At 42.0% G+C, this 27006-nt stretch overlaps 2 protein-coding genes and 1 long non-coding RNA gene across 11 annotated transcripts; 1 reads left to right on the forward strand and 2 right to left on the reverse strand.

Moving 5' to 3' along the window:
* Positions 1–422: 422 nt before the first annotated feature.
* On the reverse strand, positions 423–1383 carry LOC105698257. The gene is made up of 3 exons (XR_001103912.2): positions 1321–1383; positions 828–875; positions 423–586 (listed from the first exon to the last, which is right to left on the reverse strand). It is a non-coding gene; the product is annotated as an uncharacterized LOC105698257 (long non-coding RNA).
* Positions 1384–1498: 115 nt separating this feature from the next.
* On the forward strand, positions 1499–3536 carry LOC105698318 (protein-lysine N-methyltransferase EEF2KMT). 2 transcript variants are annotated; one of them, XM_012422486.2, is made up of 5 exons: positions 1499–1642; positions 1724–1867; positions 2156–2350; positions 2537–3035; positions 3123–3536. In XM_012422486.2, the coding sequence occupies exons 1-5, from the start codon at positions 1565–1567 to the stop codon at positions 3191–3193; spliced, it is 987 nt and encodes a 328-aa protein (XP_012277909.1). In that variant the 5' UTR covers positions 1499–1564; the 3' UTR covers positions 3194–3536. The 2 variants fall into 2 exon arrangements, with proteins under 2 accessions (XP_012277909.1, XP_012277908.1); XM_012422485.2 differs by having other exon boundaries at positions 1503–1642; positions 3115–3536.
* Positions 3324–23039, reverse strand: LOC105698316 (MICAL-like protein 1). 8 transcript variants are annotated; one of them, XM_012422480.2, is made up of 12 exons: positions 22736–23039; positions 16881–17157; positions 13856–14034; positions 12687–12775; positions 7401–8911; positions 6350–6730; positions 5747–5981; positions 5285–5632; positions 4755–4890; positions 4390–4618; positions 4214–4326; positions 3324–3846 (listed from the first exon to the last, which is right to left on the reverse strand). In XM_012422480.2, exons 2-12 carry the CDS (start codon positions 17030–17032, stop codon positions 3674–3676), a joined length of 3546 nt encoding a protein of 1181 aa, XP_012277903.1. In that variant the 5' UTR covers positions 17033–17157; positions 22736–23039; the 3' UTR covers positions 3324–3673. The 8 variants fall into 8 exon arrangements, with proteins under 8 accessions (XP_012277903.1, XP_012277900.1, XP_012277902.1 ...); XM_012422477.2 differs by having other exon boundaries at positions 22731–23039; XM_012422479.1 differs by lacking the exon at positions 22736–23039 and adding an exon at positions 22569–22649.
* Between the last annotated feature and the right edge of the window lie 3967 nt (positions 23040–27006).

Raw genomic sequence — 27006 nt, forward strand, 5'->3', positions numbered from 1 at the left:
TGACAAAGCATACCATTCTTTTCTTCACAAAGTAATATTAAGTTTATCACGTACCAATGGGACTCTGTTGGCAGCACATATATGTATATATTATTCTGAGAATGGAGGAACGTTTTTATATGTGTAACTTGACAGAGTAACTATCTATTTTGTAAACTATTTTGTTTAAGATGCATATAACTTTCTTTTCTTTTGTATTTATATACCTATATTATATATATATAGTTAATTATTACGCAATTATACTTCATGTATATTTATTATTTAAATACAGCGCTGTCGTCATCAAATCTTGCAATATTTGTTTCTTCAAATTTTCAATAAAGACGGTAACATGAAATTATCCTTTCCTCGTTTTCATTTCATAATTTATTTTATGGTAGATAGGAAAAGTGCAGTGCAAATGATTCGGGAAATCTACATATAACAAAATAATTTATTTTACATAACATGTAATACATTACAATTTACATTACTTTTATATAAATGCATACAGATTATAATTAATCAGGAATAGTTGATTAAAAATTGTAGTACCTTCTCAGCACAATGAGAAATGTTGTATGATCTTCCAGTTATAGTCCACCTTATAAAGAAAGTGGTTTAAATTAATATTTTACAAAAATGGTTCACATTTTTTAGTTGAATACAAATCATTCAGTTGGTAGTGCATGTTATATTAAAATCATGTATTCATTAAATTCGGTTTGTTGTCATCATCTGCAGTATCTTACGATTATTTATAATTTAATTGAAATAATTTCAAAATTAAAAAAATACATATATTAAAGAAACTAATCTATCCAAGCTGTAGAGTAAGTACTAACCTTCAATTTTATTTGCATACTTTCATAACGGATCCACGGACTGCAAACCTGGACAACAATTTTCCTTCATTATGTATTCTCAAACTCTTTTGTACATTTATTACTTAAAGCCATATTCTCAGTTGGTAGTGCATGTAACTAATAATCATTAAATCATGAATCGGTTTATTATCATCATTTCAAATATTATTATTAACATAATTATAATTGTAAAACATAATAGAGCTAAAGTTCAAATGCAGTCAGAACTTGTTGTTCCCTCATTTTTTAACAATTATAATATTAATTTTTCTCATTCATTATCATTTTACTTTGGTCTATTTGAAACAAAAAACAACACATTGTCGTTTATTCTAACTAATTTAATATAAAGTCTGAACTTTTTGTAAGTAATGATTCTGTTCGGTATTACACTTTAGACTTACAGATATTAATAATAGACCTTATATTTTGTACAGATATCAACTTTAACTCGATGTCTTCGGATACTTACCAGGAAAACGTGTCTCTGCATGGCCGAAGGAAGCATAACGAATCCACCGTACTGCAACCTTTGCCCATGGATTACCAAGCATGAGTTGGGAGATTGCTCACGGGCTGGGTCGCGCGATTCGCTTGTACTGCCCCTCGGTGGAGGATGCGAACGGCTGACGCACTTGCCACCTTAGACCATATATGTGTACATGGTCTAAGGATGTCAGTCTTTCTCTATTCCTGGGTCTATGGCCTAAGTCATAATGACGGAAACAATTGACGTTGAATATATACAAAAACAGTTTTTATGTTGTACGCCAGTAACTGAATTTAATTTTGCGGTACGTGGTTTAAAGTTTGTCATTTTTCTCCAATTCGGTTCTGATTTTACTCCTTGTAATCCGACAAATAATGATTTCCAGATATCCGGGCACAGTGAGGAATGTCAATTGACCCTGGACATTCAAAAAGCTATTCTAGATAATACTGTAAATGATGATCTAGTTAGGAAATATCCAATAAAGCGGTCATATCAAAAGGCATTTTTAAAACTACTAATTAACAAGGTGCTTGACACTTTGCAATACTACTGTCACTTTCGTGGTAATACTAGAAGTATTACTATTATAGATATATGACTAGAAGAGTAATAGAATTTCAAACAATTATGTGGATTTTTTAATGTTTGTTCTTTTTCTTTTTTATGCGTTAAAATTTTAATTCTGTCTATAGCCAGACCGAATGTTTTATATGCATAGAAAAGGGAAATCAATTTTTAATTTACTTTATATAGTTTTGCATCTGTCATTTTACATTAGTAAGTATGTGGTAAATCATGATTTTATTTAATTTAGTTAGAAAGAAGTTGCGAGGAATTACACGACGATATATATGACCTGTATTGCACGTTGCTTTCCTATACGGAATCAGAATCACAAACGCATTATCAACATTACATGATTCCACGGAAAGGATCTGTTGTACGCATTTTATTATGTGAAAGTACAAATATTATTTCTATGGGGACTACTGGATTGTGCAGTTGGCAAGTATGTAAAGGCCTGCCCTTTTAAATATTTCATTCTTTAATTTAGTCATTGCATTCATATTGAGTTTAATGATGTCAGAAACCACCATTGAGTGGTAAACTTATTTCTACATGATCATAATATCATAGTTATACATAATTAAACATTTTGTACATGGATGTCTTTGTGAATATTCTGCTATAATAGGGTGCTTCACGTCTAGCAGAGTGGTGTATTACAAATGATAAAAAACTTGAAGGAAAGACAATACTGGAACTTGGGTCAGGTGTTGGATTAACTGGACTTGTTGTGATTAATAGCTGTTTACCAAAACATTACATATTTTCGGACTGTCATCCAGCAGTCCTTGACATGCTGTGTCGAAATGTACGGAGGAATCTTGGACAATCAACGGGTCAATGTTTAGAAAAAGACACATATAATGAATTTTCCAAACTGAATTTGGATTACAATGGAAATCAAGTCGAAGTAGTAGACTTACCTTGGGAAAATATTGAAAAAAATGAAAGCGAATATCATATAACACCTGATGTAATACTCGCTGCAGATGTTGTATACGATTACGACATCATTCCTGCTTTGATTCAAGCATTAACATTTTTTCTAAGTAGATCAAATTGTTATGCCGTCATTGCTATAACCAATCGCAATGAAGATACAATATCTCGTTTTTTGGATCAATTAGGTAGAGTACGCATATCGTTATAATGCAATTCATGATTTTTCTCTTTAATATAAATTTGAAGTGGTAACAATTATTTCAGAGCGACAGAACCTTGCATTCGAGGAAGACAAGAAAGAATATCTACGTGTATTTGTGCGACCAGATGTTACACCAATTAAAATTTTCAAAATTATCAGTAAAATAGTTTATTCAAAAAAATAAGGACCCTGGATCCTTAGATTTAATAGTAGACGTGTACGAGGAGTTTCTATACATTACAGATACAATATAATTAATAATTGATAAGAATAACGATAGAGGAACATTTTAATGGGTATATAACAAAAAAAGGTAATGGAAAACAATAAGAATAACATTTGGTAGCAGTTTGTTGCAGATGAACAATCTCCATGTACGCAAATTGACGTATGTAAAAGAAATCAATATTTAACTCTACATACAGCATAAGTACTTTAAATACACCTAATGAAAATCATGAAATGTCTTTCTACCGAATCAGTACTTTTATCGTTCTTATTTAACTACCCTGATTCACATATAAAACAACATTAAAAATATTTATAAAAGTATCAGATAGTCCTTAGGATAAGTAATTATGTTCAATTATCATTTGACAACAGCATACATTGTTCGCGTTTTCAAAACCATTTCTTTTTATTCACATGTTTCAGTTTGGCTTCCGCTTCGTCAATGTCCTTGTCAACATCCTTTTTATAACCTTTTGATTTTTTCTCCTTGACTTTTCCTTTCTTCTGTTTGTTTGAGCGATTCGAGTGTTCACAATTATGTGCGAGGTCTCCTTTGCTTCTCGCTTGAAAAAAATAACGACTTGTAAGTGATTGTGAAATTATCTCCATTTACTAAAGCGCTGTTTTCGTGCAGTTCATAAAAAATGTCAAAGATAAGTAAAAGTCTGTATTGATAGCCTGTGATTCTATCACAGCGGTCCAACATTACCATCGTTTGTTCAATGCTTAAGTTGAAGAAACGTGTTTACGTCAAGAAATTTGATCATGTGTCGGTTCCGAACAATAATTATAAAGAAATCAAAGTAAAACTCAATGGCGCTTGCAACAACGCGAGTTTCTCCCGTTTGCCGTAACGTGGCAGCATGGTTACCTCGGAGTTTGCCGAGTAGTACCATTCCCCTTTAATCGGTGTTTTGTTTGCCTTCTTACCTACAAACAATCCTATTTGTCTGTTTATACTGAGATCTTCTTCGACTTCTCTGCGTCGGTCCATTTCGAGGCATTCGACAATTTGGTTACGTCTTTCTACTATCTCTAGCAATCTGCGAAACCCAATTATGTAGGTCAGAATGTATCTTTGAAATGATGTCATTGTTTATGCTTACCTCTGTATCAACCCTTCTTCGTGCTGTTTATCAAAGTCAGTCTTCGTCGCCTCTGGTTGATTCATAAGACAACGAATTTGATACTCGACTTCGGCATGCTCCTCTTCTAATCTCTGCTGTCGTCTGAGTAACATCAATTCTGCTTGTCTTCTGAACAGTTCATTTTTCTCATTCACGAGTGCGAAAAGTTCCAGCACTAGTTCTTCCACGTATGAACTCAAGCTCGAATCTGAAAGGTTTGTCATTTATTTTGAGATGTTAAAACTTCGTGATGAGTGTCAGTGGGACGTTGTACCTACATTGACGGACCTCGACTGTTTTCCATTCCCAAGAAATTATATGAGGTAAAATAATGGACAACTCACCCTCGGTCACTAGACCACTTTCCGACTTATGTCGAATAAGCTGCTCCAGTCTCACCCCTTGCTTCTCCAATCCCTGCTGTTGCAATTCAATTTCATCCAGTTCTAACTTTACGTCTTTCATGGACATTACTTTAATCTGAAAACCAAGATCCTTGTTAAAAACAAATATATACATATATACATAGAGGTTTTGCGTAATTAAACCGAACGTTTATAACATTCCAAGCACAGAGTGAGACTTAGTCCCACGAAAATTTGGTTTATATGTGCATTTCAATATACAGCATATACTATACGTATTAACACGAGCACACGATGTACGTTCGATTTGTGAGAAAGTTTGATTTTAATAGAATCGCGCTCTGAAAGTGGGTAAAATTTGAAACGAATGGGTACACCCAATTGGGAGAATAGTTTCACCAACGATTTAATCGCTCAAATATATATGGGCTGACTCTTTCATATCATCTTAATATTGATCCCCTATATATACGTTCAACGTTACCATCGCCCGGCATCTCTGGTCTTACCTTTCGTCTATGGGGAATTGGCCGAGATGGCGCTGGACCCTTTTTCCTCTTCCACTTGCCCTGTACGCTCTTGTCCGGATGCGGGACGTACGAGTGCACCTCGTCATTTTTCTCTGCAATTACGGTTACCACGGATTGTTTACTTCTGTTCGCTTCGTCTTTATTACTCTTCTGTTCATCCCATATTTTTGGCTTGTCGGCGTCGATTTCTTGTGGGTTTGTGATCGGTGATTCATCTGAGCCCGATATTGGAGTGGCAGAAGTGATGCATGGAACGCTGGTCGGCGTCGGCGGCGGGGGGGCAAGTCTTGATTTGCGCAGTCGCGGTGTTGTCCGAGGAGAAGAATTCTGTAAATATATGGAATTCAAAATAATAATTCAATTTTGGTTCTCGTAGAATTTCAGTCCCCTGATATTTTATAATGTAGTAATAACGAAGTATGGAGATTGTACGGTTCTTACCGGCAAACTGGCCAATGGGGAATCGTCGGACGGGATGGTGGAAATCCGAGTGGAACCGCCCTCGTCGGAAAAGACTTGTTGCGTGGTTGGTGGTGGAGGAGCTGGCTTCTTTTTCCGATAGGTACCGCCAGGTGTGCTGCTCGATCCAGTGCTGGCTATCGAATTGTTGGAGGCATAAACACTGCTTCGATTCAGGTCAGTCTTTGGCCGATATCCACTCGTCTCGGAAACCTGCCTACCGATTGATTAGTTTCGTTTATGACTGCACTAAATTACGATTTTGTGATATCGGTTGGATACCGTCATCGCGTTCTATGGCTGTCCTTCCCAATATAGTCTAAAGACACGGCATCTCGATGTACTTTTTCGTTGTACTATCAATATTTACGCTACAGCTGTCTTTGGGTGCCCAAAGAAAAAAAAAAAAAATGGGAAGGGATAACGGGGAGGAATCCAATATTTCTGTCCCAAACTTCAAGTATAAAAATAATGGATTTCTTTCCGGTCCCCCTAATATACTGGCGCATATGAATTCTTTCATTGTGAATATGATGCCGTCAATGTATTCGCGTTTGCTGCTATACAAAACACTAAGATACGTACTTGACTGAACGTGGTTTAGGAATTGGTACCGACACGGTCTGGTCCGTGCAAACGGTTTCATCGTCGTGTTCCTCGTCGTCGCTCCAAAATGGATTCAAATTTATCTGGGGTGCTTGAAGCCTCCTTTTGGTGGGCGCCTGAGATGCATCCCGATTTCGAGCAGCAGGCCGAGGAGGAGTCACTTCCTCGATGAATTCTTCATCGTCGGTTTCGTCGAAAGGATTCGTCGACACTTCGGTGTTCTTCGAATTATCTAGACTCGACCGTTGCCGGGTCCCGTCTTCCGACGTGTCCTCGTCGTCGCTCCCAAAGGGATTCAAGTTCTCCGGATAGTTTTCAGAAGTATTTAAGTTTTTAAGTGCCCCACTCCGATTGTCCGTGCTAATAATACAGAATTATAACGAAAAATGGTTATTTAACTTAATGATTCGCTTTGCGGAAGTTCTTTTAATGCGTCAAGTATTTGTAGACTAATGTTCGATGAGATGGCGCACCTCTTCTGTTTCGTTATATCAAGTGATTACCATACGCAGTGATTGCCATAAGTGAACGCGGGCTGTTACTAGAATTCTGCTCCGATCGCAATCATAATGCCACGGTAAAACAATCAAGGCTTATCACAGTTGCTTGTGTACATACATTGGCGTCGCCCGTACCTAAGAGAATGCATCTCGTTTTCCATTTGAATGATACTAGGGCGATAAGCGCTGCAATGCCTTCAGGTAATACGAACGGGACATTCTATATGTATAAAGCGTCAAAACATTGATGAAACTTTTCTCCGAACTGGGGGCACCGAATCATGTGAAACTTTAGCACGTGATTATAGATGCCCGAAGAAAGAACGCGATACTCGTGAAATTTCATTTATCTTGGTTCTAGTCTAGGATAAATAACAACAATTTTTGTTGAAGAATAAAATTTCACGAGCACCACGTTTTTCCTGAAATAATTAAAAAATCATGATTTTTATCGGCCCTGTGCAGAAGACATTCTCTCATTCTTACGCTTCGAGTTTCTTGATAATATGGGTAAGAGGGTACATAATTACCTGTGCAATCGTTGTTTTAATTTCGGGGGAGTAATCTCCGAAGGTTCTGCCCTCTTCGTTATTCCGCTAGGACTCTCGGGTGCTTTTAAAGGATGAACGTCCGCGAGCCGAGTCACCGATTCCCTCCACCCGGGCAATTCCAAAGTATTTTCAGGAATTCTCGGCGAGTCGACAGGAACCTTTTCCAGAGATTTAGACTCCTTTTGCTCCGATAAATTGGACGAGGCTAGGGATTGTCCTAGAGCACTCGGCTGCTGTTCCGAAGTGCCCCTGTCCGTGACGTCTTCGGCACCGCATTCCGTAACTCTCGCAGCATCCACGATCCTGCTCGTCCTTTCGGCTTTTTTATCGCCTTGGCTTTCGAACATCTTGAGCCGTCTCTGCACCAGCGACAAGTTCCCTTCTCCCTTGTCCTTGCTTTCGGTAATCTTGGGCGCGTCTTTGGTACTTTTCTTAAAAACTAACTCGACGCGACTCGCGTCAGGGGTTGAAATAGCAGGAAGTAACTGATTATCGCTTTGCGTACCGTTAACGTTAGTCTCTAAATAATTATTTACAGAACTATCTACATTCTCCTTCGGGGTGTCATCGAGGGCGCTACGTTTGTTCTTAATGTCCCACTCCCTAGTTTGGTTCCTACGCATCCCGTTAGGGGTGCCGAGGTCACTATCGGCGTCTCCGTTTCCAGTTTCATTTTTCTGGGGTTTGCCGCGTTCTTTCTTGACATCACCCTCGTTGGACCCTTTCCAGGAGTCTCCGCTACCTGCGCCATTATCCCCGTCTTGTGCTTTACTTTCGTTCCGAAGCTGCTCGACGGGGGCGCTGCGATCACTATCCGTGTTGGCTTTCCCGATCCGATTCCAGAACGTTCCGTCAGAGGCGCAGCCACTCGTTGGGACGCGACCATTTTCAGTTACTTGATATTCCTCCGCAATGTCCTCGCGAGAGGCAGTCAGCGAAGAAATAGAATCGCTGGATGCGGTCAACGGGGAATCACGCTGCAAGTTCGATCCGTCGTCCGCGAAACTTGGGGGGACCCGAACAACCGAAATTTCGTCCTTTTCTCCCGAGAGCAAGTAATCCGTCATAAAGTTCAGCCTACTTTTCGCAGTTTGCGAAGCGCCATTTGATTGTTTTCTGACCCAGAAGTCGAGCTTCTCCGATTTTTCAGGGTCCTTTGACGTCACGGTGCGTCTCTCCGACTTTTCCTCGTCGCTGAGAGACATCCGGACCTCGGAAGACGCCGGATGGTCAAGAATTTTGGGGACTCTGCGCGTAGTACCTGCAATCGGATCGGATGATGCTTTTTCTTCGTCGGGACACGTCTCGCAACAGTATTGACCATCCTCGGTTTCGTAGTAGTTCCCGAGGGTAAGCTGGTTGTTGCAGCGTGCGCACCGGAAGCACGTCCTGTGATAAACCGTCCTCGAGATGACCAACTTCTCTGCCAGGAATACCGGAAGTCCGCAGATCGAACACGCATCTCTCCGCATCGCCACTCGCTGATCCGTCTGAGTCAACAAAGAATAGAACTTTTCAACTCCACCGAACGTTTTCAAAATGGTTCTTTCAATGAAAATGATATCTCGAGGGAAAGGCGTTGACCTACGGTAAATGAGTTTCAATGGAGTTATATTTTGGTAAACCATATGGAACTGTTCATCATCGAATACCCTGCCGTAGGAGTATAGAAGAATTTCTAAATATGTTTTTGTAATCTTTGCTAAACATCTCAAGCGACAGATTTTTTAAGATGTCTCGTAGATTTCATTTGGAGATATCTAAAATATCTGTCGAAAATACTAATGACATGAAAAACCTGCTTCGATTTTCCTCGAATGTGTTGTAATACTTCAGACCCTTTCGTAGTTTTGTCGCGTCATTTGTCTACACAACCACGGAAACAGCCAGTGGACTTTCTTCCGGCAGAGATACCATGTCTGCAAGATCTTAAGGTGGTCACGACACGCCGTTCGTTACGTAAACCGATCGAATTACGTCACGACGTCTACAGCCTCGTTGGTCCAGGTAGAAGTCCGCGAAACTTTCAAACGAGCTAAATAAGACCGCAGATCTGTCGATAACTTCCGCAAAGAGGGACTCGGCTTGCCTTTCACCATAAAAACCATAGTCACCCGTTGTCACATGTTCGCTGTTCTACGGATGATTGTAGTCGACGATCGAGATTTCTCTCTTTCTCAAATACTTATCGATAATTATTTGGTTATATTCGATTATTTTCGTGCAAAATCTACAAGTTTGGTAATAGCGTGCTAAATAGATTACGATTAGCTTCGACATAATACGCCAGAGAAAAAAAAATCAATGTCTCAACCGGCCACCACCGACGCTACTAACGCTATTATTAGTAGATACTTATAAAGAGAAGTTTATAGCGATACTTGATAAAGAAAGTCAAGAAATTACGTTGCCATTATACGAGGACGTTTCGAGAAGAAACAGCAAATTAAATATTTTCTGATACACAAATAATGTGTCATTTCTCTATACGTAATCGCCTTGCATCAACTTTTTTATTTCATTAGGGAAAAATGTATTTGGTCATGTTTTCAGTCAGGAAATGCCGCTTCTTTCACCTCGAGTCTTGACTTTTTGCACCGTCCGATATTGCAGTTCTTGACACTACATATTTGGAGATTGAGGTTTCAGATCGAATGGCAAACCCCATATGGCCCTGTCCTTGTTTCCTCTGATTATCACGTTTTTGGATCTCCGAAGGACTCTTCTAGAGGACAAAGCTTTGGGAATGATGACGAGGCCAAGAAAGTGATGCATTTTAGCACAAGACATTTTCAAAAGCATTGTTTGTAGTGGAACAAAAGTTTATGCAACAGCGCAAAAGGAAGGTGATTATGTAAAGAAATGACACATCATTTGTACCTCTGATTATGTATTTAAAAATATTGAATTTGTTGTTACCTTTTTAAACCCCCTCGTATGAACATGAAATTGATAAAATTGTGTATCCGAAGATTTGTAGATTGCCTGATGAACGATTCTGTTTTTTCGTCAGGAATATTTCATTGCAATTTTTCATAATTCGATTCGCGTGAACATTGAATGTGCCAGTATTTTTCAGAAAAACAACGTTTGTCCATTGACACCTGCTCGATTCGTATCCGTTCCGTATCCGTTCCATATCCGTTCCGTATCCGTCCTATACCCCGGCGGACATGAATACTCTCCTTGTGAATATGGTACCGTCACGGTAAGAAGAGAAAGCATTCATATCCACAACTGTACAATGCGGAGACGGATCGAACGTGGGCAAATCGACCGTTAAAACGCACAATTTCATTTAACTCTTCATATTCAAATAAAGCAACAGTTTTAAAACATTAGTCGATGTATGTTGTGCCTGGTTAATGATTCCGTCCCATTTTTTAAATCATCGATCATTTTTCAAGTACGAAAATGTCACATATTAGATGAGTTTGTCGCACGAAAAGGCAAACTCATCTAATATGTGTATCATTTATTTACAGCTATTCTTTGAACGACAAAAAGGAATTGATAACATTCAATGAGGAATTGTTAAATGTTACTAAAACATGAATTATCTGAAACTTGTAAGCAAAGATTCTTGGAAAGCAGAGATCGATTCGTTGCTCTAACTTAGGAGAATTTCGGAAAGACATCTCACGTACGCAATGATACAGTATCTACTGAAAACTTGACCAGAATGATTAGGAGTATTTGTTAACATGCCTGTTAAAATTACGCAAGCACCAGAGCAGGTGAGAACCGGGCATGCAAATCGCTATTATCTAACGACGGGCAGGCAAAACGATAACGACAAAGCAATTACCTTCTAGCAGAATATTTCAGGTTTATATTGCCCCATTAAGTCCAAGCTTTCCTCCTGGAGAACAAAAATATTAAGTGATAAAGAATGTAGTTCGGAAATGAAAGGACAAAACAAGGGAGTATCGATCTTGTCGCTGTCTTATAATTAGAGCCACAGTCAAAGATTTGTTATTATTACTGGGTGGGCACTATATCTAAGTTACATAAAAAAAAAATCAACGGTAGCGGAAACTAAAATTAAAGAACAACGTTTCTAAAAATCGCAAATTAATGTATTACAGCTTAACGTGGTACTCTTTTTCCTCCGGATCTTTCAACTAACACAAAACATATTAATATTAACAAAAATGTGCAAACGTGAGACGTGTCATATCATTCACCATTCTCGTGTATTTTCTGCTGCTTTCGCTTTCGTGCAAAAATGTTTATAATATTGATGGCTACTAAATCGAAACAAACTGTTTATCAAATTAAATTCATCTTCACTGAGAGCGAGGTTAAGTGATTTATTATACTTAAATAAAATCAATTTAAATTCTCCTGCATTGAATGTATTTTATGCAGCTATAATGATCTTCAACGATGATCCTTAAAATGAGAAGTAATTCATCTCGATCAGTGGAGAGAAATTCTCCACGGATACAGTGTACTTTATAGTGCACATTTGTATTTTATGTTGACGTCGGTTATACTCTAAAGTGAGAGTTACAAGTGAAATATAGTCTTCAATATGCCATTTCAATGGAATGATTATAAAGAGAGCGAAATAAAACTAAAGAGATCTCTTGAATGTATGATTTTTGATACTCTGACCAGCGGCGCCATCTGTCGCGTTTATCTGCAGATAAATTTTCCCTCTAAGAGCAAGCGTTACCCACGGAACAAGCCAACATTTCCTTACAATCGTTCATGAAAGTATTTTCCATAGTTTCCCGGTTGACTTTGGTGGTTTTAATTCATTACAAATAAAGAAAATGTGTATAAAAATAAACTTTCACGAGTTCGAGGACCTACTTTAGGGCCTCTTTATTCGTGTGGTAAAATTTCAAACAATTCGGTACACCCAACTCGGAGAAAACTTTCATAAACGATTTGACCCCTCAACTGCCAGTTTCAAATCACCTTACGACGACACAGTTAGTCAACTTCGGGGCTCTTAAAAATGATACTTTCGTTTCCTATTATGGAGTTCCTATCGCCCTCCGTACTTTGGTTTCTTTTCCTTCGCAAAAGTTTCCTTCCATCCGGGTTAATATGCGTCCGAGAGGCAAAACTCTTGCAAGCTTTCTGGTCGACCCTGATCGACCAGACACAATGTTAATTTCCCGAAGACGATGGAGCGCGTAATAAAATTGATTAGAAAAATAGCGGTCAAGGCAAGCTGGTTGCGTGACGGGTTGCGAATAAAAGGGAAAGAACAGCGACCGAAACCGATCGAGGGACGAAGTGCGGGCGTACCTTGGGTGGAGGAGACGTCGGGACTGGAGCGATTCTTCCGTCGGGCATTTCGGTCGGTCTGTTCGTAGCCAGCCTGCTGGGCGAGGAGGCTAAAACAATTGAAAAAGAAATGCTCAAATCATCTCCGGAAGAATTTCCGAGAACTCCGGATGAGGATTCGCGCGTACCTCCACTTCGTTGGAAGTTCTTTTTGACCGCGTGTTAGTCATAGAGCTTATATAAACGGAGGAGACATCGCTATGGTATGTGTATACGTTTAAATGTTAGCGGAGAAAGGGACCTTCTCTCTTTAACCCTTTCATTACGGCAGTCCGCTCCGCCACTGAACGCGACACCTCGCCGAAAGGGGTTACCTCTTCCACCCGAACAACGCCTCCTGGAGTACTTTTTGTATGTACACTTTTCTAAGTGTTAAATAACAACCGTTTTCTCGTATCGTTCCATTATTAAATTTCCAAATAAAAGCCTAATAGGTATAAATTGTATGTTTTGTATTTTATCGGAGTCGTTATAGTTTCGTACAAAAGTGTCGTACTCGGACATATGTACAGCTGGACGTTTTTCAAACGATTTAAACGATCGGACGGGCAATGTACGTTTCGTATGGCTGATAAAGTATTCGTATCCGAATGGTGTCGGTGGCGGCAAACGCTCGGAGGAAGGCAAACATCCGGTCGGCATGGGATCGATCGTTAAAATTTCTCCTCGTGCATCGGGAAAGAGCGTATTAACTGGCCCGTTTCTTCACGCACGTGTGATTGCGATATGCACACGTGCAGGACTAAGTTAGAAAGTCGAGTAGCTCCGCATAGAGGCCACCGAGATTGTCCACATCTGGATCGCTAGATACAAAATGGGCGCACCGAGAGAAAAAGAGCTGCTAAACTGACCAATTTCACCCTGTTAAGGTGATACGAAATACGTACCAAAAAGTCCAAATATTTATAAAACTTTTCTACAAACTGTCTAAAGCCAAATTATCTGAAACTTTAACACGTGATTACGGAGATTCTAAGGAAGAACGCGCTGTCCGTGAAATTTCATTTTTCGAAACTAGTTAAAAATTAGTTAATTTACCTAGATTTTTCTCTCGGAGCGATGAGGATCGTTGCTGCTAAAATGTTTCGCTTCTTTAAGAGCGCAGCGGTAAAATTGATAAGGGCGCTTACCTCCGAAGGTCTGATAAAACTGTGCGAGGTAAGTCAGGATCGACAATCGATCTGGCACCGTGCAGGAAGCCATGTCCTCTGCATCGAGAAGTGCCGGAATCCCCAGATGCTGCTGAGCGACACGAAAGGCCAATTCGTTATTCCCGTAAACGTCATCCTTGTGTAGGCTGTCGAAGTCTCTGAAACGATAAGCATTGATCATTGTTATCTTTCGACGTATATGGTTGCCCACCGGCACTTTCCGTATCCTCGTTTGGCTCTCCTTTTTGCATAATCTGCCCTGGGAGAAAAAGAGCTGGTAAACTGAACAATTTGATACCGTTAGATGATACGACGGAAAAATCGGTACGAACTTTCCGGACAACCCGATACAAAAGATTTTTCTAAGAGATTCTGCCAATTAAATAAAGAAAGTCGACCTCGGACCAAACTTTTATCGAATTTGGTCGTTTTTTTTTTTTTAATGTGAACCTTAGTTACAAATTGCAACCAGGGTTGGGCCACAGGTGGATCACCGTTTTTCCAAGATATGACAAAATATAAAAATTATTGTCTATACCAAATATAACGACAACAACGGAGCGAATACCGGTGGAGTTAAAATTTTCTAACGTCATATTGTTTTCGAAACTTAAATAACTGGGCCGACTTCCGTTCAAGATGTAACCAAGAATTTTACCGAAATTGTACAAACATTGCAGAAGCAGCACGCGATTGTCCGGAGAAACGATGCCAAATTGTCAAACTATACGGCAAGCTTAAAAGATGGCTTATCTTATTCATTTTGTGAAATGCTTCGGCACCGTGGCGTACAGTTTCTAACAATGTAAACGTGACACGCACCTGCGTCCGTTGAACGCAAACTGATCTCATCCGCAATCTACGAATTCGCCAAGAATAGATTGACTCCGATACAATGTGAAAAGTGTCATCCCGTGACCCCTCCTAGCAGTGTTGCCAACATCGGTTCTATTTACTCTAGTACAGTTGGATTAATATAATAGTACACGGAGAGAAACTGAATAATTAGACCGTTGCTAGATTTCCTAGTTCGGAGAAAAACGTTAATTTTACTATAAATAGTACCAGAGTCTTTTTTGAACCACGAAAGCTAATTAAATAACAGTTCATTTAACTGGAATTTTCTTTCAGTGCAGCTTACGTTACACTTGAATATTTAAAATGCCGTTACTGCCGAAAAGGATGTGGATAGATTTTATTTTATTGACGTCGATTAAATTTTTCGGCGTCTTTCCTATCACCTGCAAGTGGAATAAAAGATTGGAAAGAACGAGGACAACGTGGATACAATTTGCCATGATGCAGTAAATGGTAAGCGCATTAGAATGGGATACGATTGCCGAGCGCGGATGTGGTTATTGGTCGACGTAGTGCAATATATCGTTACCACACGTGCATTCCAAGCACGTTGCACATCCTCTATCTAGATGCGCCTACCGAGGGCGACGTCTTAAATGTCACGTCGAGATTTTTTTCAAAGTTTGCCGACGATCTGATCGTGGGTACGCGGTGCATTTGCAAATCACTCGAATGGCGGTATATTCCGCCAGCAGCCGATGACGTTACTCGGCGCATCGTAAACTCCCTTTCGATATTACATCGCGTCAAATCCAGAGGTCGAAAATTCTTGGTAACATAAAATTCAAGAAAGTAACCGTGAAACATACCGCAAGTTGCCGAGAATATCGAGAATTTATGAGAATGTTAATTTTTTCATTTATATACTTGAGGTTCCTTCGAAAATCCAAATTTTGAAAGTGTCCGTGCTGATTAGAGGCGGGTTTCACTTCGCCTTAATAAACGGAATGAAAACGTTCAATCCACACATCCGAATTCGTTCGTGCACATTTTGGTGGAAATGGAGCTTTATATGCTACTGGGTCTCATGTTCTGACCCAGAGAGTAGCACGCTCTGAATAAAAATGAGAAAGTAGCTGACAGAAGAGACGCGGGTAAAATCACGGAATTCAATACTCATTACATTGTCACAGAGCGTGGATCGCTTTCATGAACTCAACTAAAAAGCAACAAAACACTCAGAAGCATGAACATACATGTATGTGTGCAAATAATACATCCCGTAAAAACAAAATTCGAAAGTGAAGACGTGAAACTCAAGACGCGTATGCCCTAAAGACATTTATCCCCCTTTTCGGAAAAGTTATCGTTGGCTGAAGCTCCTCGTGGTCTTTAACTCGGCCCTTTCGGGCAGAATTTCGTAAGAGGTCGGAAACTCGAGGGAGTTTCCCCGGTCGACTATTAGGCTCGGTGATGCTTAACCTGGAGCACCTCCCGCTTTCGAGGGCCGAAACAAGAGCCGAAACAAGGACCGGAAGAGGCTCCCCAACAAGATTTTTCTCACACCCCGGGAAGAACGAAACGGATGTCAGTTACGAAATGTCAAGATCCGATGGTGTCGATACGCAAGAACCAGATCTACCGAGTCTCGAAAGACCGAACTCTCGTTTGCTTAAAGCCTTCGCCAATTTTTAAATATATCTTGACAAAAGAAATTACATATTAAGTTCAATAATTGTACTATGACAACTGCATACAACCCCGTAAACTCGTGGATTGAAATTTTGTCATTTCACCGTGTCCCAGTTTCTTCTATCTACAAGGTCTTATGCGAACTTTCAGCAAACGGTGCGTGTTATCACGAGAAGTGCCGATAAAGTAGGCGTCAACCTTCGCAAGGAGAACACTGCATGATTGGCAAAAATCACCCTTACTCAAACCCGGTAAAATTTTCCTTCTTAGACCCCAATGCCATTAATTCGTACAAATGTCAATTTTAGATATCGAGGTACATAACTGTACGTAACAATCAGGCTCCCGTCCTTCTGGCAATAAATATTCGAATTACCTCTTCCCAATTTGACAATCGACAGTCCCAATGTACAAATTTAATATTTAAGGTTTTGGTCAGCTTTTTCGTCATTTTTACCGGTGTGTGGCGAATTGGCCGAGAATTGCCAACGATCGATGAGGGTTGTTCACTCACATGAGATCAGGACGAAAGTGATGGATCATTGCGCAGAAGGCGAGACCGTCTCGCCACGAGGTGGTCATGTTCTGCACGTTTACCCCAGGATACCCCTCGGTGATCCTTCGGCACCACAGCTCCAGGGCCTTCGGACCCTTGCGTTCTCCCATTTTGGCGTCCTTTCCTTTCCCCCAGAATTCCACTTTTCGGCTCGGCGGAATTTCTACAATCTCGTCTTCTGCGGTCCCAACGTGGAAGCAACTTGAATCAACGGCCCCGTCGATTCGCCCGTCACCTGCAAAAAAAAGATATTCGCCATTGAGGAGATGCGATTCAATTTTCATCTAACTAGTACGTAGGAAATGTTGGAAATCGCTTCCATCGACGACACAGGGAAACAATTTATGGTGAAGTGAAACCCCCCTCGGTCGGTCGATTCGAATAAAACACTTTTTTAAGGGTATTGGACCAAACTGTCCGAAGCTTTGTCACGTGACTAGTGATCATCTAAGAATTGTCCTGACACATTCAAGATTTGGATTTTCGAAAGGGAAAAATTGTCTAACTTAGCCCGGACCAGAACTAAAATTGACCATTTCTTCTTTCCCGTGTAGGGACTGGCGCCTATTTTATAACCGTAATTATAATGTATACCACTTTTTCTCGGCACAGCCGCGAAGTTTCGAGTAGGTGCGAATACGCGCAAACGTTGCTTCGCGTCGTCCGTATCGTATAGCACGGTAACTTTATGGGGTGACGATAAATATCCACCGAAAGATCGGGAAGACGAGTAAAACCGAGCTGCGTGGCCAATCGCCAAGAGACCGTTTGATCGAATACTTCCGATCGCGTGCGCCACGCAGTCGTGAAGCCACGAGCATACGTAATGCACGCACAACGTGGCCAAGCCTCAACCTCGAATTATTCCCGACTTAAAAAATGAAATCAGTGGCCCACTTACACATCTTACGCATTGTTCTCTTGAGAGTTCATTGCGCACATGAATATGTGACAGATGAATAATATAGCCTCAACGAGAAAAAAAAAAAAGTAAGGAAAATTAAGGGGAATAAAAAATGAATGGCGAAGTCACCGAGCATCTCCGTAACCATACCGTTAATCTTGCGATAGACTTTCAATCGCTTAACAATAGGCAGCACGTTCTCGTAACTGCGATCGTGAAGGTATCGAGCGCAGTCCGAGTACGTTTTCAAGTTCATAAGAGAAAGTCAATGATAAAAGTGTGCCGTGTAGAAAGAAGGTCGCCATAATGCGTTAGCAAATAACGCCTAGAGGTTCCGAGGAAGAGGTAAAGAATCCAAGGAACAAATAAAGAGGCGAGGCTGCTCGAGAAGATGAGAGATGTAGTCAAATTTCAGGCGATTCAGCTTTAACCCTTTAATTACGAAACGCCACTATAGTGGTTTCCGCATGACCGACGTTTTTTCACGAAGCCTTCATCCCCATGTATTCAAAGCGACAAATGGTTAAGCAAATGCGAGAACCGAATAAAAATAATGTTACTAGAAAATGATACAAACTGGGCAAACGGTACTAGATTAGCTTCCAAGGTTCGGGAAAAAAACGCATCGGGAGCACCGACGGAGAAAGCAAGGTTAGCTTCTTGGAACGTTATAAAAATTGAACGCTACCGAGATAAGTGGGCGTGATGGAATGGCCGAGTGCGTTCGCGAGGAGTAGGTCTTCGTGTTATAGTTACTATCGATCCAAACGTGTCACCCTGTGAACGGTCCTCGACCCTCGGATCCCCGTCTAAGAAAACGTCAACTATGGCCAATGAACTCCGAGTACCGGACACCTTAAAACTAATTTCTAGCAAATCACCGCGGTCGTTCTCATCGCCGTCAACGGTCGAAATTCAATTGTAATTCGAAGAAAAAACAAGCGAATGCGAGCGTTACGAAAGGAAGATTTTCGACTCCTCGGCTGACCCATTTTTCATAGCTCGGCCCCGATTAAAACACCGAGTTCGCATTAGGCAATCCGCAAATTTGCAGAATGGGCAGGACAGCGAAAGTCCAGAGTCCAGTCATGTTCGTAGGAGAGTCCGATTTGTAAATGCGATCACTCTTCTTTCGGAGATATAAACAGGTACAGACCTGGGTTAGAAAGCGACGACCTTAAGGCGATGCAAAGTGGAGTAAAAGAGGTCTCGTTCGTGAAACTTTTCTCCAAACTGGGTGTACCGAATTATCAGAAATTTTAACACGCGATTACGGAGGCCCTAAGGAATAACGCGCTGCTCGTGAAATTTCTTTTTTCGAAACAAAAAAAAATGTACTTATCTCGGACAAGAGCCAAAAAAGATATTTTCTTTTTTTTTTTTTTTTCGAAAAATGAAAGATACGTTCGAATTGACTCTCCCGATTCGCCGATTGAATTTGCCCGGGCAAACGTGCCCGACGTCGTTCCGCAACAGGGAAGGGTCGCGGACGGACAGTACGGAATGTGACTGTCGGTAAGAAAATTAAATATACCTTCTGCACGTAATGCGCACCCGCTGATTAGAGGTTACAATGTCCTCGATTGTTTACCGTTAAGTCCAGCAGACGCCCGAGCACCGCGACGACGACGGCGTCCACGTCCACGTGCAGGGTTAGGTAGGTATAATACGTCATGTAATATACGTGATTTTCTACGCGTACGTTACAACGTATAATACGTTCCTAGTTTTCTACGTGAGCGCAAAGTATATTACACCCCTCTATTTCTAAATAGAAAATAAGGAATTCAATTGGAATACTATTTATTACTATATCGCACGTTTGCGGCATCCTTCATATTGGAAACGTAATTTACTGGTTTTCTCCGATTTTCTCCGGTAAACTACGTGGTTTACGTAATATACGTCAAAAACCTCGAAAAACGGGAAATTACCCAACCCTGTCCACGTCCGACGCCTCGGGGTCCCAGCGCGAAATAATAGGTTAGTTTTTGCACCCCGACCCTTATTTATGCAATCCGACGCGGAAGCGAGGATGCGTCATCGTAGCGAGCGGAGAAAGAACCCCGCAAAGCGGTTGTCTGCTTCGACACGGTGAGATCGCTTTATGTACTCATTCACGGGCAAAGACGAAAAAGAAAAAAAAATAAATAAAAATGGCGACGCGCTCGCTCACGCGACATGACTATTTTGGAAAGAATTTAGGCTTCGAATTGCCTGTAAAAGTATACCAGACCGCAAGCCCATTATGTGGTTATCGGGAGGTCAATGACCGTCTAGCACCTAACACAAATTTCCGGAGACACTGAACTCGTTCGTTAATCGTCAATTATGGTATTAAGCCGACTCTCGTTGGTATTCTCACAGTGATTGGCGCTTTGATAAAGATCGTTTGTCAAGCTGTGTTCGTATTCAACATTTTTTCCGAGTAAGGCTCTCGTGTCGACAGTTAAAAGATCTTTGCCAAACGATGTCTAATGTACTAAAAATGAATTATAACGGCGTTCGTTGAAAACATCCGCGTAAATTGAGGGAGGGGTGTATTCGATATTTAACAATTTTCAATTTGAAAACCGAGTGACCGACCCCGTCGTTACGCTCTACCATTTGCCAGGATAACCATTCGCCATCAAGTGATTCAGAAATTGCAAGGCACATGGGGGAAAAAAAAAGTTGATCCAACGGCGCGGAGTGACCTCATCCTCTGCAACCGGTTCTATTCCGAAACGATGCATTTTATATTCGTGCCTTCGTTCCGTCCTCCCGGGGAGTTTCATTTCGGGCAGAATTTCCACGACCGAAAGGTTTTCTCCCGAGCACGACCGGAATTGGCTCTTTTGAACGTCACACCCAAGCGATTCTCCGCGCAAAACGACCGCAAAACGACCGCAAAACGACTCGAAGCCCCCGCCACCGTTTCCTTACGCCAGAAAGGCGGAAGGGCACTGCCCTTTCCACCCTGTTCAAAATATTCATCAAATTCATACACTTTTAGTACATAAGGCTGCAGTAAAATTATAAAATTGATGTCATAACAGTGAATTAGTATACATTTATTATAAAATTCTAGGTAAATTTTAGAATTTTATAACACCGTCTTGTAATTTGGTGAAAGTGCGGAGAAAATGTGTGAACATCAATTTGTTTGTTTGCAGAAAAACCGTTTAAAATTAAGTACCGATCGACACAAATGTTATAACATATCTATTATAAATATAATACCCATATGTACTAAATTTGTAATACACGTTATACATCTTATTTGAAAATATGTTATAAAATTAGTATACCATGCCTGAACAAAACTTCCAACAAAAATCTTATAAAATAATCATAACGTTTCTAACAGCCCAGCGAAACCACAAACTACAGAGCTTAATACCCCAGAAAAAATAAACCCAACGCTTTACCGTGTGTCCTTTCACAATTAGACGAGGAATAGAGTTTTCTTTCGATGCATACGAAAGACTACCGTGAACAAAAGGGCGCCTCCTTCGTCTCCTTATCGCATGCTTCGAATTCGTGTCGAGGATTTTCTTCGAGACCTTTCTGGGAAATCTACTCGTACATACATAAATATATGTGCCCCTCCTTTCCTCTTTGTCTCCTCCTCCCCCCCCGCCGATTCTTTTCTAATTCTTTCTCCACGCGTTTTTCATCTCTTTCTCTTTCTCCGCACGACTTCCTCCGTCTTCCCCCCTCCCGCGCCACTCCTCCCCACCCCGCGCCGGCCGCACGCACGATCCGCGAGACCGGGGCCCTCGTATCGTGGGAACGCATCCACCCCGACAGGTAGTAGACGAATCCTCGAGTCGGACCTCACGAGTCCCTTATGCGCCTCGCTGCATTTATTGCCGCAGATCGGCGCAGGTTGTCAAGGTTTTTTTTTTTTTTTTACGGTACCTTCCTTTCTCAATCGCAGGGTTGGGTAGGTATAATACGTCATGTAATATGCGTGGTTTCCTCCACGTATATTACAACGTATAACGCGTCTCTAGTTTGCCACGCAAAGTACGTTACGCCCTTCTATTTCTAAATATAAAATGACAAATCCAATTAGAAATTTGATATTAAACGGGGTTGAGTCGAATGGATTTTGAAGATAAATTAATTCGTTCGTAAAAGTGTTGCGTGTTTACACGTACTCTAAACAACCGTTTATAACCTTGCGGATACATATATATCGTGCATCTGCGGCATCCGCCGTATTGGAAACGTTATTTCCTGGTTTTCTACGATTCTCTACGGCAAACTACTCGGTTTACGTAATATACGTTAAAAATTTCGAAAAACGTAAAATTACCTAACCTTTAGTACAACGCTCAAGATAATTTTTTCCGGATCACATTTAAGGTACCAGGCGTCATTTTCATCGCCTGAACGGAGGACAAATACTTTTGTTTCTTAAAATTACGTTATTCTGTAAGTGTACTTGGGATATAGTTCCGAAAAACGCGTACCTTTCATTAACTTTGTATACCTACGTATATTGACTCACTGATTACGAATAAAGTTTCGAACTAATCGGAGGAATGCGCTTTACGAAACTTTACCCCAGCAGTCACCGGTTCAACTAGTCGTCGTATTACTTTGTGTACACCACGTGGGCAACAAAGTACCCGTTAATAATTGAAGAAAGCGAAAACGTCGATAAGGAACTCGCGGCACCGTTTGTACCAACCCCTTCAATTCGCCCGGCTATTTACTTTCCAAGGAAAGTTTCACAGTTTCGTTGCCACGACCTTTTTCATGGCGTTGCCTCGTAGGTGATGACAAATGGCGCGACTGCCGCGAGAACCTTCGCCACGACGTTGTCGGTGCCGTGGTCGCGAACCGACTGGCGGCGACAAGAAAGCGACACCCCTGAGATTCGGTACTCGCCGTCTTGTCGGGATTTAGTTTACCTTACGTCATCCTCGGAGTCCGCACATGCCGCTCCCACCGATCGTCTCGCTTCATCGGCAACCGGAGATGCGTCCTGGCGTACGTCGCAGCCCGGAAGAACAGGAAGGACGACGACCACCTCGCTCGGAAATCCTTTCGCCTAACCTAACTTTCCATGGTCGCTCGTAGCAGACGGCAAGCACGCGCGGTCAATCGATTCCCGAGGATTCCTTTTCTCGATTTCGGGGTAACCGCGCGCGTGGACGAAACTCCGGAACTAACGACCGACCCGCCACCTCACCGAGCAAACATCGCGCTTGCGATCCTGCAACTGAAGCGCCGCTTGCCGTTCGCGTCGAGCTACGCTTTACGACTCCTGCCGTCCCCTTCCGCGGTCGCCGGCACTCGCTCACTCCTTCTCTCTCCGTCTCGTTCTCCCCCTTTCCCTTCGCGGGCGGCAAATGGTGCGTCGTGGGCGCCATCGCGGCCGCTCTCTCCCCGGGTGCCCCGACGGTGCCCCGCCCGGCGGTACTCGACGCGCCGTTCGTGCGTGCGAGCGATCGACGCGCGCCGCGCGGCGAACAGCTGAAGCTGGCGCACGAACGCCCGCGATATCGGAGCCCACGCGCTTCGCCTCTCCCCTCTGGGTTCGAGACCACCGTTTCGGGGACGACGCGCGACCAGGGTTGGGTAGGTATAATACGTCACGTAATGTACGTGCTTTTCTACGCGTATATTACCAAGTATAATACGTCCCTAGTTTTCTAGAAAATAACGAATCCAATTAGAAACTTGATATTATACGGGGTTAAGTCGAAAGAATTTTGAACAAATTAATTAATTCTTTACAATTTTTACATATTTACATGTACGCTAAAAGACGTTCGTAACCAATCGAATACGTATATCGTGCATCTACGGCACCCACCATGATGGAAACGTAAAAATTTTTAAGAATTTGCAACGCAAGCGCCGATATAATTTATTTTTGCTTCAAAATATCTACGTGTTTACATATGCTGAAAGAAGTTTACGACCTGGCAGAAGCGGTATATCGTCCATCCGCGGCATTCTTCATATTGGAAACGTAATTTACCTTTTTTTTACGATTTTCTCCGGTAAAGTACTTTGTTTACGTAATATCCGTCAAATACCTCGAAAAATGAGGAATTACCCAACCCTGCGCACGACCATCGCCCGCAACTTATGAGAGACGACCTTAATGCACAGGCCGAATCGATCGTTGCTTCTCTTCTGAACGTTACACCCACAAAACGGGATAAGGAGATACAACGTCATGTATCAATATCTTCCCCACTTTAGAGGTCCCAGATCTTCAGATTTTTTTTCGATCTAGGGCTGGGAGCACCTCCTCGATGAAATTTTGCGATTAAAAATTATCGTCCGCTACCCCGGCCGTTACTCTTGATCGCGTTAAAAACGTCACATTCCGTGTATCATGCGCGGATTATCGTTTGTAGCGCTAGCATCGTTGGATCAGAGAAAATCTGAGATGCTGGGGCCACTTTCAACCGACCATAGGCGTTGTCTCCTTATCCTATTTCATGGTTACACCGATCTTTTAACAACCGCCTACGTTAAAAAAAAAAAACTATCGTTGCGTTACGATGTTGCCGTGGTGGGGCGATCCGTTCTGGGAAATTGCCAGCTGCATGCCTGGTTAACGCGGATTCATCTCCGATCGACGTTCTGGGCGATGCCGATGGATTCCTCGGTTCCGTTGCTTCTTGGCCTCGGTGATGTTCGAATCCGCGGATTCTAGAGGCCGCAAAAGCTGTGCCTTCCGTTGTCGTGCAAAGCCTGGGACCCGATTCTCGAATTCATAGGGATCTTTTTCGCGTACGAATAGATACGCATGTAAAATTTCCTGCTGCTGCGAAGTCGCGTCTCATTGGTCAACGTTTGAAAGTCGTATATGAAATTCTCAACTTCTCAAATTCTCAACTATTTTTTTGAACGGCGTAACGTTCGAACCTTACGTGAAACAAGGAGCGTGCCCGTACTAATTATAAGCGTGGAACGGTTTCGGTGGAGGATCGCTAAGCGAAACCCTGGACACGAGCACTCTCTGCTTCTCTCTACTTGTACAGAGAAGGAATTCTTGGGGCGATTGCATCACGGCATGCGAATGATTCCGTAAGTTAAAGGTCAAGACGCGTCACGCTACCTTTGTAGAAACTTTGTAGATATCCGCGTTGCGCGGTGAAACCTCCGAAATGGTACTTCTCACGATCCGAGTCTCAATTTTCGAGTCGCTCCCGTGGCAAAGGTTTTGACGTTCTTCTCGGCAGCGGCTAACCGCTTCCTAGAAGGTCCCTCGAGATCAAATTAATCCGATAGAGATTAGTCGAACGTCTCACGGAATATCCCCCGTGAGAGCGAGTACTCCCTGCGCTTTTCCGCGTTCTCGTCTCGATTCGACATTCTAAATAGTTACTAAAATAGTCTTAACATTCGCGATCACCCGTGAGTTCGAAAAATCGTTCATCGACCCAAGAATTTCTTGCTCGTCTTACATTGAGCGTATGTCTTAAACGTAATTGTTCAATTAACTTCGTAAAGTGGCTCTAATTAACGTCGTTTAGGTCGCCTTGCGCTCCTTGCAGGGTGAACGATTCACCTTATGTCTGTACGTACTAACGAGTAAGTTAAATATACATTATGTATCAAATCCTGAGGAGTAGTAAGTTGATATATTCCACTAAAGTACTCTAAAATACGTCTTTCAACGCTACGAGTCAGGTTTGAATAAGGGTCATATTCGCTATCATAAGGCAAATCGTTTATCGTGTGGTTGTTTTGCAAATGGTGCACGATTCCGGTCATGTTATCTTAAAAAAACAATAAACACGCCGTGGAACGTTACGTTCGATCGATGAAAATGGCCGTTACGGTCACCGATAGGATCGCAAGACTCGTAAAAGATCGGTGGATCGCGGCTCTCGATTTACGGATCGCATCGCCTCGCTCGATTCGCGATCGAAAGTGAAATTGCGTCACAGCGCTCGGAGCGGCGTCGCTTCGAAGTAATTTTGCCGGAGAGTTGAGCGATCTCACCACTTGGCGGCTACTCCGCAGGGGCTTTGAAAGGCAGTTCCAAGAGAAACATTCGGGTTTCGCTAATTAATTAGGAAAACGGACCACGTGGACGTCGGTTTCAGCACGCGAATCTAGTTACGCCGGCCGTGTCATAGTTTCAGCTCGACTCGAGTTGTCGCCGTCGATCTTACACGAAGAAAAATAGGAACTTTAATACGAAAGGGACATTCTATATATACGTGGAAAAAAAAAGTTTGTACCATTATGTGCAGTACTTTTTGAGGGAAAAAAAAATGGTCGAAAATGTGTAATTTTTTCTACCTTTACAGTGGTATAGCCCTTTAAGTAGTTCCCAGAGAATCATGGCAAGCTTGGATAGAACCGTGGAATCGCGTCGTGGAGACCGGAAACGCGGCGGCGCGCCTCTGTCTAACATTTCCGGAAGGCGGATATCCTGGTGCGCAGAAACGGTAGGTAATTTACTGGGAACGGCACTCGATAAAGGCACCGTTACGCGTCAACCTCGCTGTCAGAAATCCGTATACCTATCTCTCCATTTCCGGACGGACGGAAAATCCCAAGGACTGTCTTCCGCGATTTCGTGACCCCGCCGAGTGCCCTTAATCGTTCCACCTCGTAAATATAGTCGCGAACGCGAATCGAAGCAGCTTCGAGTTCGCTCGTTTTGTATTTCTCGAGAGTCCTTCGGTGCCCTCGATCGGATATTTTCGAGAGTTTGTTAGTTGTTGCATTTCCTAGCATTTCCTCCAGAGCAGTCGTCGAATCCCCGGACTCAGCCATCGAAATGTTACTTGAAAACGCTCGTACTGGGTAACATTTAGATGATAAAGAGGTGCGGAAGGTATATATTAGTTTTATATGTTTGGTCAGGTCGGACACTTTAGAAATGTCTTCTCGTAAAAATTCTATTACGCTCTCTCGTTTTCGCATACGAATGCCCTGCTCGTTACGGGAGGGTTTAGCGTTAATTAACGAGACCGAGTGCAACGTGCTTTCTCTCTCTCTCTTAGGAGAGAAAGCGACGAGGGAATGGATCCGATGAGCGGAGGCTCCCTTAAAAAACGTAACGTCATTTCTGTCGGTTCTCACGTCCAAACGTGAGATGACAAATTCGTTTCCAAAATGTCATCGATACGTCACCTACGTTAAAATACCCTTATCGTCACCTTAACGCATTAAATTCGGAAAATCGATTTATTCGCGCCGTTAGTCGAT

This window comes from Orussus abietinus, unplaced genomic scaffold (genome assembly GCF_000612105.2).
Source record: "Orussus abietinus isolate OABI.00-Male unplaced genomic scaffold, Oabi_2.0 scaffold14, whole genome shotgun sequence".
NCBI classification, from domain to species: Eukaryota; Metazoa; Arthropoda; class Insecta; order Hymenoptera; family Orussidae; genus Orussus; species Orussus abietinus.